General features: G+C 44.3%; 1 protein-coding gene and 1 pseudogene across 1 annotated transcript in view; both read left to right on the forward strand.

Annotated features, from left to right (window-relative positions):
* The window catches only part of HRH1 (histamine receptor H1), a 106,531-nt gene extending 100,118 nt beyond the window's left edge, over positions 1-6,413 (forward strand). The window contains exon 2 of the mRNA XM_004702530.2: positions 4,099-6,413. Coding sequence (XP_004702587.1) covers positions 4,134-5,594 — 1,461 coding nt within the window. The 5' untranslated portion in view covers positions 4,099-4,133 and the 3' untranslated portion in view covers positions 5,595-6,413. The remainder of the gene's footprint in view (positions 1-4,098) is intronic.
* A 3,990-nt stretch (positions 6,414-10,403) lies between these two features.
* Positions 10,404-10,502, forward strand: LOC115869563 (annotated as a pseudogene).
* Positions 10,503-19,141: the final 8,639 nt, after the last annotated feature.

Below are 19,141 nucleotides of genomic sequence, written 5' to 3' on the forward strand. Positions count from 1 at the left end.
AGACAGCTATCTGGCCAGCTAACTGGAAAAAAATCCAGATTTGTGCCTATTCCAAAAAAAAAAAGTGACCCAACAGAATGTGAAAATTACCAGAAAATATCATTAAAATCACATTCAAGTAAAGTTTTGCTGAAGATAATGTTAAAACAGTTGCTGCAGACGTCCGTGGACAGGGAGCTCCCAGAAATTCAGACCAGATTCAGGAGAGAGCCTGGAAGGAGGGATATCGTAGCTGATATCAGATGGATCTGGGCGGAAAGCAGAGAGCACCAGACAGGTGTTAATTTGTGTTTCATTGACTGTATAAAGGCATTTGTCTGTGTGGATCATAACAAAGAATGGATAACTTTGTGAAGAATGGGAATTCCAGAACATTTCATTGCGCTCGTGCAGAACTTGTACATAGAGCAAGAGGTAGTCAAGGGAATCGTGCGTGGTTTAAAGTCAGGAAAGATGCATACCAAGGTTGCATCCTTTCACCGTCCTCAGTCCATCGATGTGCTGAGCAGATGATTGGATAAGATGGGCTATAGGAAGAACATGACATTAGGATTGGAGGAAGGCTTATTAGCAACCTTCGAAATACGGATGACACAACCTTGCTTGCTGAAAGCCAAGAGGACTTGAAGCACTTGCTGATGAAGCTCAAAGACCACAGCCTTCAGTGTGGATTCCACCCTCATGTCCAAAAACCAAAGATCTCCACAACTGGACCACTGGACAACATCGTGGAGAAAAGGTTGACGTGAATGAGGATTTCGTTTTACTTGGATTTGTTAGTTTCTGGATTGGGATACCTCGGTTCTTGCTTCGCAACGCTGGAAGAATTCATGGGGCAGAAGCACGTGTGTAATTCAAGTGACTTTTATGAGGAAAAGGACGTTTCGGGGAATTACCGTCTCAAAAGGTACATGCTCTTTCAGGAACGCATACGGGGCTGCACGGGACCACACAGGAGTTCCAGACTGAATGCAAAAAAAAACAAAAAAAAAAAACCACGTGGAAAGAATCCAAGAACAGGAGCACAGCAACCACTCTTGCAGAGCCAGGAAGTCCTGGGGGCCAAAGGGGGCGCCCCGAGAAGGCTCTAGGGGGCACGTGGGCACGGGCGCATCCGCACCTAAACATCATCTCACCCTCCACCTGCAGTGTGCACCTGAGCCAGAGCACAGGAAAAAGGGCCGCAGCCTGACCGCTGTGTGCTGTGGCCCCACTGGCTGTGGAGGCGTGTTGAAGGTATAGGCAGACCTTATTGGCGGAGTTTAGGCACACCTGTGTGGTGTCATGTGCCTAGGTCAGGGTTCTCAACCTGTGGGTTGTGACCCCCTTTGGGTGATCGAATGACCCTTTCACAGGGGTCGCCCGATACCTAACAGTAGCAAAATGACAGTGATGGAGTAGCAATGAAAATAATGTTATGGTTGGGGTCACCACCACATGAGGAACTGTATGAAAGGGTTGCGGCATGAGGAGGGTGGAGAACCATTGGCCTCGGTGGTGGCTAGGTTGTTTCACCTGCGCTTAGGTGGGCCTAGTCTTCCAGTGCTGTTTGGATTTTTCTACAGCTGTCTAATGGGTGCCTGATTTCCCTGCAGCCCCTTTATTGTGGCCCTGTGCAGGCATTTGGGGAGACAACCTCCCTTAATCCCTATTCTGACTCCCTGGCAGGTTCACTATCAACATCCATGAAAATAACAGTCAAGAAATCAGGTCACATATTGTGTTATGCAAATCTGATTCAAAAGACCTCTTCAGAATTGCAAAAACAAAAATTTTAAAAGGAAGAATTAGAAAAAAAGTCCTTAAAATCTCCAAAATAAAAACATCATGGTGTATGTCATTTTTGTGTGGAATAATTGTGAAATTCATAGTTCGCTTCTTTAAACTTGGACCCCCTAATAATGCAAAGAGAATGTTTAGCAGCTGAGAAGATGGTTGGTAAAAACAAACAACACATAAAAAAACACCTCTTCAAAGTTTTCAAGGGCAAAGATGTGGCTTTGAGGACAAAGGGGCTTTAAGGACCTAAGCCACGATGTTTTCAGTCACCTCAAATGCACAAGGAAATTGGACGACGAACAAGGAAGCCTGGGGAGGGTTTGATACACTTGAATTAGAGTGTTGGTGAAGAATCGTGACCGTCTATCCTGGAAGAGTTACAACCATACTTCCTAGTGAGGGACCTCGGCTTTTTCTCGCATACTCTGGACAAATTGTCAGGAGGGCCCCATCATTACAGAAGGACATCATGATTGACAGAGAATCAGCAAAAGAGAGGACGCCCTCGGTGACGTGGACTGACACCGGGGCTGCAACAATGGGCTCAAAACACAGTGGTGATTGTGAGGATGGCCCAGGACCAGGTCATAGCTTGTTCTGTCGAAGCCAGTCCAATGGCACCCAACAGCCATAACAACAGCAATTGTATAATTTACCACAAACTGGGTGACTTTCAACAGCAGTCTTCTCTGACAGTTCTGGAGACGAGGAGTCTGAAATCAAGGTGTTGCCAGGGCTGCACACCAGAGGCTGTAGGAGAGATTCTTTTTCACGTTTCTTGTAGTCTCTGAAGACTGTTGTTGGCTTACCTGCCTTGTGGCCGCATGCATTGCTCTGTTCTCTGCCTTTGTTTGCACATTGTTTTCTTCTGTAGGTATATAGGCATCTACACTTTCTCCTCTTGCTCTGCCTGAAATCTCTCTTGGCCTTTCTCTAAGAAGAATAATTACTTGCTCCTGGAATTAGGGTATAGTGAATGAATTCATCTCAAGATCTGTAGGTTAATTATACTCACAGAGACCCTTTTTCCCCAACAAGATCACCTAGACAGGTCTGTGGATTCAGATTCAGACATATATATTGGGAGGGGGGGGTAGTCACAATAAAAATTGTCACATACCTCAGCTGAGGATCACCAGTTAGCCAAGAATGAAAACCGTTTTTCTAGTCTGACTAGTTAAGGAGGTTTTGTTACTCATTACTTTATATACTTTGTGTTCTGAAAAAAAAAACCCACCCTTTTTGTTTATGATAACTAAAAAATAACACGATTCACATGTTTTTCAAGTAGCATAACCCTTTTCCCATGTCAGAACCAATATTCTAGAGGCGAATACTACACATATTGCATGCCTTGTGTAACCCTGGTACATCCCCTTGTAACCTTCTTCATGTCAGTTAAAGGTGGTTTTAGTTGCAAGAAAAACTCCCCTAACAGTGATTTAAACAAAAAAGATGTCTACTTTTCCGTAACAAGTCCAGAGCAATGGGACTCCAGGGCTGCTGTAGCAGCTCAGCGATAGCAGGCGTCTGTGTTTGTGTCTCCGTGAGTCTGTTGGCATCTCCCTCGTGGTCCCCGAATGGCTGCCACTAGCCCCGGACTGTCCGGTTTCTCACTTCCCAGCAAGGAGAGGGGGACTAGTGTGAAATGATCCCTTCTTTTGATTCTTTATCAGAGGGGAAGGGCCCTCTCCCCATCATCAGACTGCCACTTCTATTTCATTGACCCCAGTTGTGCCTCATGCCCAGTCCTAGACCAACCCAAACCAACCCATTGCTATGGAGTCGATTCTGGGAACAAAGCAGGCCTTCCCCATAGGGTTTCCGAGGCTGTCTGTCCGTCTTTCTCCTACAAAGCAGTTGGAGGGTTCAGGCTTCATGGAGCACATACGTTCTTAACCCCTGTACCACTAGGGCTCCTGCTTCTAGATCAATTTCTTGCCATTTTTCAGTTTAGACTGATTGTGATGCATCCCACCTTTCCAGAACATGTGGAAAATCAGAATTGCACAAACCATTTGTCTTGTTTGGTTTGGTTTGTTTTTTTTTTAACCCGATGCTTCATTTAACTGTAGGCCCCATCAGGCCAGAGGCTTTTTGTCTGTTGGTTGGTGAATCCCCCAACACCTAGAACAATCCCATGAACAAAACTGTCACCAAGTGAGGTAACGAATACATGGATGAATAAAGGGAAGGGGGACTGTGGCTACCGCATCGGTCAGCAGCAGTGCCATCAAATGTACAACCCTAGAGTGATACACTCAGCGCTGCTTCTCACCCTCAAATCCCTGATCTGAGTCTTTGTGTCTTTCTCCCCAGGGAGTGAGCTGGATCCAGAGGCCGCTATTGTGTTGATGACCTTTGCCAATTCCTCCTGCATCGTAAGAGAGAAGATGTGTCCGGGGAACAAGACTACCATGGCCACCCCCCAACTGATGCCCCTGGTGGTGGTCCTGAGCACCATCTCCTTGGTCACAGTGGGCCTCAACTTGCTGGTCTTGTACGCCGTCCGGATTGAGCGGACGCTGCACACCGTGGGTAACCTGTACATTGTCAGCCTCTCGGTGGCAGACTTGATGGTGGGAGCAGTCGTCATGCCCATGAACATCCTCTACCTCATCATGACCAAGTGGTCCCTGGGACGGCCTCTCTGCCTCTTTTGGCTCTCCATGGACTACGTGGCCAGCACAGCATCCATTTTTAGTGTCTTCATCTTGTGCATTGACCGTTACCGCTCTGTCCAGCAGCCCCTCCGGTACCTGAGGTATCGCACCAAGACCCGAGCGTTGGCCACCATCGTGGGTGCCTGGTTCCTTGCCTTCCTGTGGATTATCCCCATTTTAGGCTGGCATCACTTCCGGCCAGAGGATGCCCGGTGCCAGGAGGACAAGTGCGAGACAGACTTCTACAATGTCACCTGGTTCAAGATTATGACTGCCATCATCAACTTCTACCTGCCCACCTTGCTCATGCTCTGGTTCTACGCCAAGATCTACAAAGCTGTACGGCAACATTGTCAGCACCGGCAGTTCAGCAATGGATCCCTCCCAGCCTTCTTTGAAACTAGTTTAAAGCAAGAGAATCCCAAGGTGGGTGCCAAGAAACCAGGGAAGAGGTCTTCCTTGGAGGTTCTAAAAAGGAAGCCGAAAGTTGCCAGTGATGGACCCGTCGCAAAGCCACTATCTCAAGATGCAGAAGAGAGCAAATCCCCAACTGGCTGCACCCAAGAGGAGGATGGAGAAGTAGCCAAGGTCCTTGAGTGCTTGCCACTCAACATGGTACAGACGCACCTAGTGGGGGAAGGGAATGGCAGTGGTTATGCAGCTATTAGCCAGAGTCCGCTTGAGCTAGACGAGGAGGTCCCGAACACACACGAAGCTGGTGAGCCATCCGAGGATCAGACCATGGTGGATAGCCAGTCCTTCTCTCGGACAGACTCTGACACCCCCACTGAGCCAGCGTCTGGGAAAGGCAGAACAGGAAGTGAGTCCACCACAGGCCTGGACTATATCAAGCTCACATGGAAGAGGTTTCGCTCACATTCAAGACAGTATGTGTCCGGGTTGCACATGAACCGAGAATGGAAGGCAGCCAAACAATTGGGTTTTATCATGGCTGCCTTCATCCTTTGCTGGATCCCTTACTTCATCTTCTTCATGGTCGTTGCCTTCTGCGAGAAATGCTGCAATGATTACGTGCACATGTTCACCATCTGGCTGGGTTATGTCAACTCCACATTGAACCCCCTGATCTACCCTTTGTGCAATGAGAATTTCAAGAAGACCTTCAAGAAAATTCTGCGCATTCACTCCTAAAGGAGTTTTTGAGAGGTTGTAACAGAGTAGTGCTGAGGGTGTCCTGCAAGGTAACACAGGGTGAAGGCCTGTGTGTTGCCAGGTACCTGGACTTTCTGAAGTCAAAACAATAGTCGTCGTGGCTGTGGATTGTTTGGGAAGTTCTTATGCACCGCCAGAAGGACCAGGAGATGGTGAGGTCAGCAGAGAAATTGTACTCTAAGTGGAAAGCAGAGGATTTCCAAGGGAATCAGAACTGGACACAACTCTCTTGCTCCTCAGGAAACTTGAGAGCTTCCGGCTGCTTGCAATTCAAGTTCAGTTCTAAGTAGCAACTGAAGGGACATGTTGGTAGAGTTTCACTGGAACAATTAGCTAGAACGCTTGGACTTTCCTGGAATGGTGTTGGATGGCACTGTTGCACATCATTTGCAGATAAATATTCCCTAAAAGGGGTCTCTTGAGAAACAGGACAGTTGTCCCTCTGTGGTCACCACTTCTCAAAACACCTCTCTTCTGAGCCTCTAAGTTTCTCCAGAACCAGTGTTTCCACCACCCTGGAAATTCTGCCTTATTATTCTTACTCATGCATGTCTTAGAGTAGGAAATCGAGTAGCTTAAACTTCCTTCTTTTTTCAATCCTAAAGTCCTTTGTCTTTTAAAATTGAGGTGCAGCAAGTTTAAGTATATTGAAAGGTCACATATTTAGCTATGCGAGGGAGCTAGAATCAAAACCCTGCCTTGTACCATATTTTCTCCAAAAGACAAAGATTTGTTTTTAGAAATACACACACACACACACACACACAAACACCTATCCCTGAGATGGTAGCCATTCTTAAAAACCTATGCTGGAAAAATGAGGACCTAATGCCGGGGGTTTAAGTGGAGAGAAAATGTTTGAGAAACGATGTACAAATATGCTTTACACAATTGATGTGTGTATGGATTGGGATAACAGTTGTATGAGCCCCTAATAAAATGTTTAAAAAAAAAAAAACCTATGCTGGTAAGTAAAATAGCTGACATAGAATAAATCTGTGGCCTCTTCTTACCTGTGAGTTCAGTTGTGCTTGCTAAAAGTTACCATGAACTTTTATAGTCATACTTCCTACGTAAAGCTAACAAAAGCATGAGAACATTGTTTATATCCCAATCTGATTGTAATTTATATTTTAAAACTTGATGCTAAACTGTACATGTGTAGCAAATGGGAGCGCTTGTACAAGCCAGTAATTTGTATCTTGTGTTCCTTGCTTGCATGATCTTTTAAAATGAGATCTTTTTACGTACCTAAATATGATGTTTGAAACTGCACTGTCCAGTGATTTGTTTTATATCTACCTTTTGGAGTGTCTTGGACTGAGAAGATATATTCAGATTTACTGACAACTCTTAATATATTTGCTATAGGGTTTCTCTTGGGTCTCTAGCCAGGTTGTAAGTGTTTTTAGAAAGATCCATGTGTATGTCTATTTGTGTATATGTACGCAGGGAAAGCAAGCCCAAGCATGAATGCTAGTGCTGCGTGGGCCCCCTCTTTTGCACCTCCAAAAGTTCAAAATCAGACGAGTTTAAGAGATGTTTATCTTAGCTTTAGAAGCTGCAGCTGGTTTGTCTTTAGGTCATGAAACAATTGTCCAGAAGACCTATGAATTTCATATCAAGATCCCTCAGGATCCAAAAACATTTAAAACGCCCCTTACTTATATTGGTGAACCTCATTCAGGAAAGCAGTACAGAGAAGCGGTCAAGAGCTGACTTTGGGGTCAAAAAGACCTCATTTGAGTCTGAAAAGAACTCAAAAAATAAATGCAAATGATTAGTGTGTTAGGCCACACTTTCCGGAGAACCCAACCAGTGAAATAGATGTGCCAGAAAGAAACGTAATGGGCTCAAACATAGCACTTGTGACGCTGTCAGAGGACTGAGCAGTGGTTCATTTTATGTCTGAGAGCTCTTCAAAAGTTTTGTCAATAGAAGTGTAATGCCTCACCTAATTTACAATAAAAATATTTTTTTTTAATGTATATAAAGCGAGTGGCCCATGCAGCTGTACCACAGGCCAGCCCTACAGTCTGTCTCCGGTCTGTGGCTCAGATGCTGAGGTGGAGTTCGTCTGGACTTGTGCAGCTCCTGGGCCAACGCGCCAGGGTGATGACCAAGTCCCAAGGGACTGGACACAGGATCCAGGCCAGCAGGAGGACAAAGAGATAGCCAGTTTTCCACCGTCTATTTAGAGCTATTGAATAGGCCACACCCCCAGAGAGACATCATCAGGCTGTGTGACCTTCATCTTATGAATGAAGCCTTACTGCCACACTACTAAGGATTATGGTCACCAACAAGTTGACACAAAACCTAACCACGGCAGTTAAGGCCCAGGCATCATTTTATATAATGTTTTTGGTGCCTGCCGATGTCAGATACCCAGGAGACGCTCCCATATGTCGTTTAACTATAACGAGGCTATACTATGTGTGTGCTACCTAGTTTAACCTTTATATCAACCCCAGGAAGGTGATCTCCTTGTTTTCTCAAATAGACAAATTGAAATGCAGAAGGCTAAGGAATTGCTCTAAGATCCGCTTCTGCAATCTGCTTGTTTTCCACTGTATCAACCTGTTCCTCCTACTCTTGACAGTGTGAATTGACTGTGTGAATGTATCAAAAGCAGTGGATTCTGGTGTGGAGATAACTCAGCACCAGCACATGCAGGCAAAACACATGACTGGTTGTGTGCACAAAATGCAGCTGAAGCCAAGCTTTCTGCCTAAGATATTAAAACAAATCCTTCATACGGAAAGACTGACAAGAGATCACAACTTTGGATAAGCAAAGCTCACCCTTTCAGGTTTCTTTTACAGCCTTAAGGCTGATTCGCGTAAAGCCAATTCCCAGAATGACCTATTTGCCAGATGTACCAAGTTTACTGATTACTGAAAATTGGTACTAATTACAAGGTTTACAACAATTCATATTGGATGAAATTTTTAAACATTGTTTTCGGCAATTTTCATGAAGTTATACCCATGCCCATTGAGTTGATTCCTGCTCATAGTGGCCCCTATATGGGGCTTCTGAGACTGCAGATCTTTGAGGAAGCAGACAGCGTGGAGTAGCCAGCAAGTTTGAACCACCAACCTGGAAGCTACCATGCCAGTGCTTACTCAACAGTGCCACGAGGACTCCTTGTGACATTTCTAGTAACTGGTTTTCAGGGAGGCACTGAGCGATGGGGTGGGAGAAGAGGCAAGATGAGGACAGAAAGAGGAGACTGGGTGGCATAATATTCATGTAATCAAAAATAATATCTGTATTCAAGAACATACCTCTCATTAATATATTCATAAGGAAATATATCCAAAGGAAAGCCAAACCACCCTTAGCTTTTGATGAAACGAAAATACTTTGCTTTCTCTGAAGACAAAATGAAAACCAGTCAACTGCAGTATCACATAAATCTTTCAAAGCTCACGAAGTCATTTCATCTGATAGGCATTGCTGTTGACTTTATAAATTGGTCATTTTACAAAAGAAAAGTGGGTGAAGGGAGACATCAGGCAGTGTAAGATATGATAAAATAATAATACTTTATAAATTATCAAGGGTTCATGAGGGAGGGGGGAGCAGGGAGGGAGGAAAAAAATGAAAAATGAGCTGATTCCAAGAGCCCAAGCGGAAAGCAAATGTTTTTTTTGAGAATGATGAGGGCAATGAATGTACAAGTTTGCTTTACACAATTGACATATGTATGGATTGTGATAAGAGTTGTATGAGCCCCAATAAAATGATTTTTTAAAAGTAAAAATAAATAAATTGGTCATTTTAGTTAAGCATTCATTCAGAAACTGTACCAGTCAGCAAATTGACCACTGGTGTATTGGTCATCTGGCTTTTTGGCTCTCAGAAACTTGGCTGACTTCCCTTTGAAGATGGCACTGCTTGAACTTCCAGGAGATAGATTTAATTGGCTTAGCAATGAGTAAAAATTATGCTGAGCTTCTTCTCATGTGAAGGAACAAAGCTGTTAAGATGTAATTTGCAAGGAAGCTTTCAAAATCCAGGTTGGCTGCGCTCTGGGTCCCCCCTGTGGAGAGTATGTGCGCTCCGGAACTGTGCTGTAAGAACAAGAGGTGTGGTGGGTTGGGCTGGTTCACCGTGGTCTTGAATTCATGTCGTGGGGCCTCACTGCCCTGCTATCTCTGAGAACATTCTCTACCTTTCATGCTGCATGGTCTTGATGCCCCAATGGCCTCTCTACCAAAAGCTGGTCCCCACCCCATCCAAGACAATAGGGACAGGTTTTCTATTCTGATTCCCACTCTAGTTCCCTGCTAACAAGGAGGCCACCTTAGGGGCCTGAGCAACGATTAGTTCTGAACCTCGCATTAGTTCAGACCTTATCTGTTAATTTGCCAAGTACATTTTGAGTCTTTTTTGGAGCAGGTTTACGCAAGGTATTGAGGGACCACAAAGAACAAGACAGACATGGTTCCAACCCCATGGAGCTACAGCAAGGTTGCAAGTGACAGAAACAGTGGTGAATGGTTCCTGGGTTACTTCTGGGCTTTGGTGGAGTTTTGAATGACCTCTCTTTGGGAAGGGCTTACACCATGTCAGCCACAGGTACCTCCGCATTAAGGATTTAAGGACATTCCTTCCAGAATTCTGCCGTGGACGCGTATGAACGATTTCTAATCTTATTCTCTATGAGCATCAATTCAAATACCCCCGAACTCGTGGCACAGAATTGTTATGTGCCCACTTCTGCTTCAGTCAACTATACAGGGAGGTGGCTCATGTGGTACTTGCATGGGTGGCGATGATACCCAAAAAGGAAGGTATCTAAAATTGGAACCATACAGAGAGATTAGCATGGCCCCTGTACAAGAATGCATGCAAATTTGTGAAGCGTTCCATAAAAAAAAGAGAGAGAGAGTATCATTGTGAGTTTGGCAGAAACCCCAAAAGGTGTTTATTACAGTTTAGTTGCTGCTGAGTTGATTCCAATTCATGGTGGTCCCATGAGTGGAACTGAAGTGTGCTCCATAGGGGCTTCAGTAGTTGATGTTTAGTAAATAGCTCTCCAGACCATTCTTCTGAGGTGCCTCTGAGTGGATTCAAACCTTCCATCTTTTGGTGAGTACCCAAGAGCATGAACTGGTTGCATGACCCAGGGACTCTACAAGCAGCAAAACACCATCATAACCACCAACAAAAACAAAAAATAAACTGAATTTATTGCATCCGAGCACTTCACTCCTATTCCACTAGGGCTTCATCATGATCCTCCAAACTCCAAAGTCACTGCCATTGTGGCTCACTGCCCTGTGGGTTTCTGAGAGGGTAGCTCTATAGGAATAGAAAGCCTCATCTCCCTCCCACAGAGTGCTGGGGGATTTGAACTTCAGACCTCATAGGTAGCAGCCTAATTTATAATCCACTATACCACAAGGGCTCCATTGCCCCAGATACGTCAAATTTCCGTTCCTTTCCTCCTAAGTGATGAGCTGAACTACTTCTCCCCACTGATGAACTAGAACAAAATACTTCTTACACTAACCTTAGTTAAACTTCTCTGCTTTCTCCAGGCTCCTGAATTTTTATTCATCCTCAGCCTGAGAATAGGCTGGCCTCAAGAGAAAACATTCTCAGATCCAACCAATCCACCCTTCCGCCCAACTTCCCCGCATTCCTTTCTAGTGTTACTTGTTCCTTCCTATTGAAAAACAGCCACAAGGACAACCAACCCTCCTTTACATTGGACTAACCCTTGAGACTGGTTGCCCACCGTATGGTCAGTTTACCCTACTGTGATAGTTCTTTTCCCCCTTTGCAATAATCTTCTTGAATAAAGGCTTTCCTTGTTTTAAGGAGCCCTGGTGGTGTAGTGGGCAGGCATTGGGATTTTCATCACAAGGTCATCACTTTGAAACCACCAGCTGTTCTGAGGGAGAAGGCTTTCTATTCTGGTAAAGAGGTAAAGTCTCAAAAACTCACAGGGGTAACCCTGTCCTAGAGGGTTGCTCTGATCGTGCATCGACCAGATAGCAGTGAGTTGAGAGTTGAGTCTCTTCTTGTTTGTTTACTTGTTTTTCATGTAAAAGGGTCAGAATAGGCTTCCATCAGAGTCTTGGCCCCACAGCCCTTTGCTCTTCATCGAGCCGCTTACATTTCCAGCCTCTCTTCTTTCAGAGGGTCCTTGGGTGGCACGGGCGATTAAACATCACCTAATGTTCTAGAGGGCAAAGACTCCTAATTCAAGGTGTTTTGTTTACATCTTCTATCTATTTTAACTTTTCATTGGGAGAAAGTTTATAGAGCAGATTGGTTTTCTACTCAACAGTTCATACACATTTTATTTCGTGTCAATGAATGCAATCCCCACAGTGGAGCATCACAGATCCCCCTTCCTCTCTGGGTTTCTGGTTTCCGTTCCTCCTTCTTTCCTAACCCTTCTGAGCTTTGTCCTTTGGTAAATGCTGCCCTTTTGATCTCACACGGTTGATTATACTTGGTGCTGTTGTCTCTCTTATAGATCTGTCTCATTGTTTGGCTGAAAGTTGAGTCACGGGACTCATTTCCAGACCTGAAGGGAGTCTGAGGGCAAGGACATAGTTTCAGGGTTCCTACCAGTCCCTATCTGACCAGGAAAAATGATCTTTCTTATGACTTTGCGTTCTGTTCTACATTTTCCTCCCACTCTGTCTTCCAAGGTGATCCATTTCAGAGTAGTTGATCGTGGTGGCTGGGTACCGCCTGGTGGCTCTGTTCTCAGGGTCAGAGAGTCTGCTGTAGTGGGTTCAGTAGATGAATTGTTTCATGTGTCTTCCATTTTAGTCACTTTTCTTTTGTCTGGATAAGGAGAGACCAATAGTTGTACTTAAAATAGTAGTACAGGAGTTTTTAAGACCCTACTTCCTACCTCCAAAGTAGATTGTAGGAGATTGCCTGTGTGGACTGTTATGCTGATTAACCTTGGTGTCCCCTGAGATTATAGAGAGATCCCTTTTGTTAAAGCAAGGCAAAGACAAGACAAAACAAATCACCGGAATGACGGAAACCGTCAACATTCAACTATCATGGTGTCCAAAGGTACCACAGCCATGTAGCTAATTTACACCAAAACCAATGCCATTGCCACTAAGTTGCTTCTGACTCATAGAAACTCCAGAGAGGGCTTCAAAAACTTTGTACAGTTTCATCTTTCTCCTCTGAGCAGCTGGTGAGGTTAAACTACCAACTTTGAAGTTAGCAGTCCAACACGTTCCTGACAGAGAGACACTAGGCCTCCTTAATTTAGAAGCCAGAAAACATATCACAGCATCATGATTGGTGTCAAATCAATTCATCACTGTTGCAGGTGGGTTGACAGAAGCAGAGGAAGGGTTATGATTGGGATGCATACAATACTACAGGTTTTAGAAGTTTGCAGGATTGTACTGGGGCCTTTCTTCTAGCTACCCACCTGATGATTGGGGTATGACTCATGGCCATGAAAAAAATGAAAATTACTCATGAAAAAATGCTTACAATCACTAGCCATCAGGGAGATGTGAATTAAAACCACAATCAAATACCACTTTACACCCACAGTGCTAGCCCAATGTTTAAAAAACAAAACAAAAAAAGAAAACAACAAATGCTGGAGAAGATGTGGAGAGATTGGAACTCATATACACTGTTGGTGGGTTTGCAAATACATACAGCCACTGTGGAAAGCTATATGGCGATACTTAAAGCAACTGGAAATCAAAATCCATTGTGATCCAGCAATACCACTATTAGCATTGTGGTAGTTACATAATCTGGTGTCAATGTGGAACTTGAGTGCATTAAGAGTGAAGGGGTAGAGTCTGTCAATCAGATCTCACAGCCAAAGAGGCTTCTGTGTGGGCCTGGCCTCCTTCTGAGAATTCTGGGAAATCCTGTATTCCTTCTTGGAGACAGGAGACACTATCTCTGCTCACTCCCTGAGATGCTCTACTGACAAGACACATGGCACTATGCTGATAGACCCCGTGCCCTCGGAGCTGGAAAAGCCACATGGAAACCCCTGTCAGCGCTGAAATGCTTACGTCACTGGGTCCAAAGACTCTGTATCCACTGGCCTATGATCGTCCTGCATTCAGTGTCATTGCTTATGTTTCGTGGGTCTGAAGAGGACTTTATAGATTGGTGTCAGACATATGGGCTACTGTCAGACTTATGGGCTTGGACTGGACTCGGTTGGGATGCTTTCTTAATGTACAGTTACCCTATATATAAAACTCTCACTTATACACATATGAGTTTCTATGGATTTGTTTCTCTAGTCTACACAGACTAACACAGGCATTTACCCTAAGGAAATAAGAGGCACGGCACGAGTGGAAGCATGCTCTCCCATGTTCACAGCAGCATAGTTCACACTAGCAAGAAAGAGGAAGCAGCCCAAATGCCCATCAGTAGAAGAGCGGTACATACAAACAATGGAATACTATGTGTCCCTAAAAAACAGAGGTGAAACCATGAAACACCGCATGACATGGACGGATCAGGAAACCGTTATCCTGAGCGAAGTAAATCAATCACAGCAGGACGAGTATTGTATGAGTCCACTACTATAAGGAGAAACAGCAATTAAACAAACCTTAAGGGCCAATTCCTGAACTAAAGGGGAGAAACAAAAGGGCAATACCTCTCTTTTATACATCTTATAAAGAGCCACCCTGGAGGAGAGGTCACATTGTCTGGGGTCACTCCTTCAAGAGGTGGGAAATGGGAGAAGACCATCCACTTGAGGCCCTACATCACCGAGACAAGGGTGGGACAAATCAATGGACACACACACACACACACACCAATGGAAGGAGAACCTTGCTGAAAAATCAAGCCAAGACCAAGGGAGAGGAACATCTACATTTTGGAAAAGACACTGATAGTTGTATTGGTGAGTATGATTGGGGAGAAGTAACCTCACATCAGGAAGGGATGCTAAACAGTGATTGTAAATGCTAGAAACAGAACTGAGCCAAAATGCAGGTTATAAGTAACAGGCTTTCTTGGGAAAAGCAGCCTGCCCATGTACTCAGAGGATGGAAAGAGTAACACCGTCACAAAGAAGACATGGACAAACATACCCTCGGGGGTGGAGACTTGTGGCTGGCGTTGGGAGAGCATCGTGTGGTTCCATGATTGGCAAGTTTGAATTAAGGGAGTGACATGGCCTATGACCCACAGGGGAGGCTTTCTGAGAGTGCAGGAAGGTGTGGGGAGTAGAGAGAGCCTGTGTGCAAGAAGTATGGGAGGGAACGCTCGGATGACTAGGTGTAGTTTTACACTCAGCTGGACCTGTCAGTAGGGAACCTAGGGGGACAGTGGGCCAGATTTTATGTTCCTGGGTAGACACTACGAATATGCTTCTACCCAACCCTCAGTGAACCGCACCATGGACTAAGCCCCTTGATAACCTTGGATGCTGACCTTGGGCTACACCAGAAGAATTTGATGTAGAGGCTGAATAAAGTGAGCCCAGCCTCAAAGGTGCCTGCCCCTTTGGATTGAGGGCTGGCATACTCGGATGGGAGAGGAAGCAGAGAGTGGCTGCCCCCGACCTGTGGAAGTAGCAGTCATTGGACCTTTGGGGGAAACCCCGGTGGGTGTCCAATGGAAAGGGTCATAGAATTACCATGTATTTAGTACCTCGATGCCCCCCTCACAAGGACATAACAGGTTTGAATCAGTTGGGCAGGGGTCTGAATTTGGAAGACTTTATCCAGGAAGTTTGTCGCTGTCCCCAGTCCTCAGGCGTAGGGTGAGCAGGGCTCCATCAAGTGGGAGATCGAACTGTGTGGGGTAACCACTCCTGGGTTGCGGCTCAGGGTGGCGCTGTACTTGCGTAGATTCCTCATACAGAGTGTCTGGAGTACTATGTCACTGGGAAAACCGATGATGTTACCAGCGCAAGCACCTTGTACAATGTTATAAGGTGATTGACAATGTTGTACTTTTCTGTTTCTATGGGTTTTTGGCTTCCTGAATTTGTTTGTTTTTTATTGTTTTTTTGCTGTCTGCTATCTGGTGTGTTGCTGCTGTTGGGATAGTGGGTCTTACGGTGTTTTGATTTTGTCATAATAGGACAGCCGAAGTCAACCTGAGTCCTGCACATTCCAGGGACCAGCAGATGGATTCTGGGCCATCACTGAACTCTAGCCACAATCCAAGAACAGTTAGTTCTGATAACAGGGCCCTGCTCAATACTCACCTTCATGAAATGATCACTGAAGATAAGGGTGCTACAGCAAAGTATGGTAAACAAAGCAGATGGTGCCTAACCATCCATCAGAACAATGTCTTAAAGGCTTGTCTTCAAACAAGCAGTCATCTGAGTGAGGAATCAACTAAGTCTACAATGGAAGAAGCACACCAGTTGTGTGATACAACAGTGACAATAACAACATTCAAATATGATAAAGGGAAAAGTATCAGAGCCTAAATTGAGAACACCCAATTTGTAGAAGGCTATAGAGGAGAGTGGGAGCCCCAAACCTATCTGCAGATTAAGCAGCTGGCAGATGCCCCCTAGCCACAGGCAAGGGTCTCGAACAGATTTACTATCAGATAGAGATCATTGTAATCATGATTATACTGGATTGAACTTAGCACTTGATCAGTTGACCTCCCTCTTGATCCAACCTGAAATTGTTCTAGGTGCAAGTATTTCTTGATTGTTCCATGACACAAGTTCTTCCCTGGCCTTTTAAATACTGATGGTGGGCTCTTCTTTCTTACTCAGTATTTTTATCTTTGTATTATTACATTATTCTTACCACTTTACTTTGTTTCTATTTTTTATTGGTTCTGTTAGGTGTTCCAGTTTGTGAAGCACGGGAGTCCATGTCTAAAGATAATAACTGAGGCAAGAGTCTATAGAGGAGGTAGGGCTACAGGTGAGAGATAGGGAGGTGAGGGGGATGGGAGAGCAAACAATGTATGCGGGAGGGGGGATGGAGCCCTAGAACTGATTGTGATTACACAACTCATTTCAAAAGCGATTTAACCATTGTAAAAAAGAGAGAAAATGTTCTAAAATTGATTGGGGTAATGATGGCATAATTGTTCTTGATATGATTCAACCATTGAATTGTATGATATGTGGATCATGTGCCAATAAAACTAAAAACTGTGAAGAGTGGAATCAGAACTAGTAAGCTTTTCATGATTTGAGTATAATTTATTGTAATTTCTTTAGTTGTAAGAATTGAAACGACTGATTAGTGTGTAATTTTAGGCCAGGACAATAGGACTGTTGGTCAAAGATTAACAAGACTGAGAGTTATTCTTTTGAGTTCCAGGCGAAAAGCAAGAGCAGTCATTCTATTGTGTTGTCACCTCCCAAAGCATGACTACTGACCACCAGAACAGAAAGAAGCAGAAAAAAGAAGACAGTATTAATTAAATGGTATCCTGTAACTTATTTTACAGGATTATTACTGTTCCTTTTCCAGACCCATTCTTTTCCTAATGTATAAAAATTCACTCTCTTCTTCATTCGGTAAGACAGGTCTTTGTTGGACCGAACCTACTCTGTCTCCTTGAATATCAGACTCAGTAAAACTCCCCCCACCCCCACTATCATGAATTAGCTTACTCATAGGAGGCAGTCCAAATCACCTGTGCTGCATGAACCAACTGCAAGCCTCAAAACAGAGTTAGAGCCCCTGTATAAACTACAGCCTTCCACGAACTTCATTAGAGAATCTAAGCTCTAATACATGACAAACCCACCACTTACAGGCGTTTAGCAACCACTGGGTTGTTCTAGCATACAAAAATACCCTAATCCCAAATATAATTTAAGGGGAATATGCTTGTTAAGTCATAATTTGGACAAAGACAGAAACACATCGTGTGGATAAGGGAGGTCATTGGCATGAGATCATGATGGTATCCAAGGGTTTGCTGAGATAGAGAACTTTAAAAAGAGCAGGGTGGGCAAAAATTGTCACAAAAGCATGATTGGCAGCATAGAAAACACCATAGTTGCAGGTAGGATCACAAAGGAGGAATAGAATCTTGATTTGGAGACGTACGTTATGTTAGAAGTGTTTACAAGATTGGTGCTTACAAGACAGAGTGTTTACAAGACAGTTGGTGTGACTCTTGCCTATTTGACCCCAGTATATAGATGCCCAGCAAGGACACACCCAGACAAACCCCTCAGGGAGACTGTCCCTTTCTGGGCTGGCTGGAGAGGTTTGGAAGGAATTCTACTTCAGAAGGAATTCATTGGAGGTTTCACATCCATGTCGAGACCATGCAAATAGATTTGGGGCTTTCATTGTCATCCATAGCTTTCTGCAAATTGGATGCTCAGAATTTAAACTCTAGTGCAGAGGCGAGCCATCTCCTTTATACAGTGGCTACAACAATGGGCTTACACACGATTGTGAGGATGGTACCGGATCAGACGGTATTTTGTTCTGTAATACATATGGCCACTACAAGTTGAAACTCACTCAATGGCACCTAACAAGAAGCAATTTAAGGACACAGTGGCACAGTGTTAAAGATTAAGTGTTGGGCAGCTAACTGCAAGGTTGGTGGTTCAAACTCACCAGTCACTCTATGGGAGAAATATGAGACTATCTGTTCCTATAAAGGTTTACACTCTTGGAAACTCTATGGAGTCATTCTATTCTATCCCACGGGGTTGTTATTAGTTGCAATAGACTCACAGGAACCTTGAAAGAGAGATTGGGAAGGTTACAACTTTGAAAGCCGTATGGAGTGCGTGTCTACTTTGCATGCATAGGGTTGCCATGAATAGTGTTTTTTAAAAATATATTAAGCCATATTAAGAAATTGAAGTTTATTTATTATGCAGTTTTCAAATAGGGGTAACAGTTCTATTAAAATCCCAACAAACCAAGACCACTGCCCTGTGGTCAATTCTGACTCATAGCAACCCTACGGGGATTTACTCCCGAGGCTACACAGGTTTACGGGGGCAGATAGCTTCACTGTTGCCCTACAGAGTTTGACATGGCAGCCTTGACATCAGGAGTCCAACACCTGACAGTGCCACCAGGGACCCTTACTGGGGGACTCAACTCATTATCTGGTCAATTCCAACACAGAGTGACCCGAAAGGGCATGGTAGTGCTTCTCCTTTGGGTTTCTGAGATCTTCCATCTTTAAAGACGTAGACACAGTACTCTGGTTTCTCTTCAGATCGCAAACATCTTTCGCCTTTTTTAAAGAAGTGGACAGCCTCATCTTTCTCCCAAGGCGGGTCTGAATCTCTGGCCCTGGGGTTACCAGCTCAGTGCATAAGTAACCTACTGTAACATCAGGGATCCCAGAGTAGCTCTCCACTAAATCAAACCAAACCAAACCAAACGCACTGCCATTGTTGATGCTGACTCATAGTCAAAAATAACCTTTTCAGAATTGCCATGGGAAAAGGAGGGGCACAGAATAGAAATGACAAACAACTTCTGGTCAGGAAGCATTTCATGCAGCACTGTTTTGAATAACAATGAAAGTCATTCCTAATTTGCCCAAAAACATAGCTCCCAGTT

Source organism: Echinops telfairi, unplaced genomic scaffold, assembly GCF_000313985.2.
Source record: "Echinops telfairi isolate 266 unplaced genomic scaffold, ASM31398v2 ScPeMD7_31;HRSCAF=116, whole genome shotgun sequence".
NCBI classification, from domain to species: Eukaryota; Metazoa; Chordata; class Mammalia; order Afrosoricida; family Tenrecidae; genus Echinops; species Echinops telfairi.